The sequence below is a fragment of the Mangifera indica genome, chromosome 10 (assembly GCF_011075055.1).
Source record: "Mangifera indica cultivar Alphonso chromosome 10, CATAS_Mindica_2.1, whole genome shotgun sequence".
In the NCBI taxonomy this organism is placed as follows: domain Eukaryota; kingdom Viridiplantae; phylum Streptophyta; class Magnoliopsida; order Sapindales; family Anacardiaceae; genus Mangifera; species Mangifera indica.
In genome coordinates this window covers 13,003,495-13,005,688 of record NC_058146.1, presented here as the reverse complement: position 1 = coordinate 13,005,688, position 2,194 = coordinate 13,003,495, and the positions used below count along the sequence as shown (strand labels likewise).

Below are 2,194 nucleotides of genomic sequence, written 5' to 3'. Positions count from 1 at the left end.
ATAAAACAAACCATCTTATCACTTAATCACATTAATATATGTAAGTTAGTATCAATATGTTAGTATGTTTACTTACCCAAAAAAAAAAAAGGTATGTGTTAAGTTACTAGGTGTAATATTATTCCAATACCTATGGTAATATTTTAAAACTGAAAACCAATGGGTATTTAAGTAGAATAATACCTAAGATGATTTTTTAAAACTGAACCAATGGCTGCATATGTGCTGATTTTTCTCTGTCTTAATAAAATAACTATATCATAATCATCAAATAAAATAACTGGTGATTGAATTAACTTACATGACCCCCAAGAAGGTAAAGAAAAAGATTGTATACAGCTTTGCCCCACTTTGCTTGAGCAAGATAGCCACTGTTGTTCTCTATAGCATTTTTAATAGTTAATGACAGTCCAATAACCAGTAGAATATATCCGAAAAGAAACAAGTTAGCTGTCATAAAAAAGATCCTGTCTTCATTTCCTCTTGTTAAATCAGGTAGCACCGTCTGTATACAAATCACAGAAAGTTTAAACAACAATCTAATTATGATATTATTCAGAATGACTATAATCTTGTTGTTAATGTGATTTCTCGTCCCCATCAATAAGCTACATTAGTAACAATTGGAATCACAGATGACTTGGATAAGTCTCCTACTGCTGCAGGAGAGAATGAATATAGATAGATGAGAGAAAAGATGAGACACAAAATTTAGTCTGATGATCACAATACATATGTTTACAGTGTTATCACTAATTTGAATATACAAGGGATAATAATATCTGAAGATATTAAATTACCACTTCTTTTTTTCTATCAATGTGAATGAACTTTGCTTTTCTTTAAAAAATTTTATTAAGGGGTTTGAACTCTTATATTATTTTATTAAAAAAAAATCAAATTATCAGATTTTTGTTTTTATAGAAGATATTGAGATAATTAATTTGATACTTTTAATAAAAAAAATTTAAACTCTAAATAGAAAAATAAGAAAATTTTGTTATTTTAATTAAAAAATATAAAAATTAAATCACTTCAAAAAAAAAAGGGTCCTTTTAATATAAAAAAATATAGTTAAATATCTCTAAGTGTTGCCATTTTGAGCAAAACTAGTACCAAATATTATTTTATGTGTTATTACATCATTAGTCTTATGAGATTTTAATTATTGCTACTATAATATATATTGCTTAAAACTCTAAATTATATACATATGAATGGTGACAAAAAATCGCTTTAACAAATCTTTTTTAGCATGTTGAAATAAACATGCATAAACCAAAAATTTAAAAAAAAAAAAAAAACCATCAAGAAAGGACCTTACCAATGCCATCAACAATACTGGTATTTGAGTGAAGCAAATGATATTTCATCGTCTTATAAGTAGGGCCTGTTTTAAAGAGTTTTCTGATAAAATTCCGAGTATAGAGCAGCATATAAGCATTAAAGAAGAGGACAATGGCAATTGTGTTGTGTAATTCATTGTCGGTTTCGAGACAATTTTGTTCAGGCTTGATCACATAAACGTAGTAATGCAGCGGGTGCATTAAGACAACAATCAGATAAGCTGCAATATACAGCCTGCATCTCCAAGTGGTTTCCTCTATATCAAATTTCTCACTCATCTGATGTGGAGTGTTTCCAATGGGTTGCGGAGTGAGGTCATAACAAGATCGGAGTTTAGCGGAAATGTCCTTAGGATTTCCACCTGGCTGAGAATCATGGCTCCCTCTCTCTACATCAGAAGCTTGATGCTTAGACTGAGACGGGTGCGACCTGTACAACACTTAATATTGTAAAACTAAACCCAGATAATATATGTGAAGATTACATTCATCAATCACTTACATGATGAATGACACAAAGTCTTTGGATTACAAGTTTGAGAAATTGGTCTTCAAGTGCTGGTTTCTTTGGTAGGCCTGTGTATAAAGAGTTATTGGAGAATGCTGATCAGTCAATATATATATGAAACTTATAGGGGGCCATAAATTAAAGTTGAAACTGCCTTTATCTTTTAGCTTATAAGGGAAATATTTGAATGCATCAAACTATTACCTTTTTTTCTATTGAAAGGGCTGAACTATTTTTTTTTTTTTGTTCTAATTAAACAGATTAAACTTATAAATTTTTTTATTAAAGAAATCAGATTTTCAAATTTTCCTGTTGAACATAAGGTATCAAATTTACCATC

The 2,194-nt window shown here is 29.3% G+C and overlaps 1 protein-coding gene across 1 annotated transcript; it reads right to left on the bottom strand.

The window, feature by feature from the left end:
- Positions 1-1,307: 1,307 nt before the first annotated feature.
- On the bottom strand, positions 1,308-1,919 carry LOC123226750. The gene is made up of 2 exons (XM_044651279.1): positions 1,849-1,919; positions 1,308-1,776 (listed from the first exon to the last, which is right to left on the bottom strand). Coding segments are annotated over exons 1-2 (471 nt in total). The 5' UTR covers positions 1,851-1,919.
- Positions 1,920-2,194: the final 275 nt, after the last annotated feature.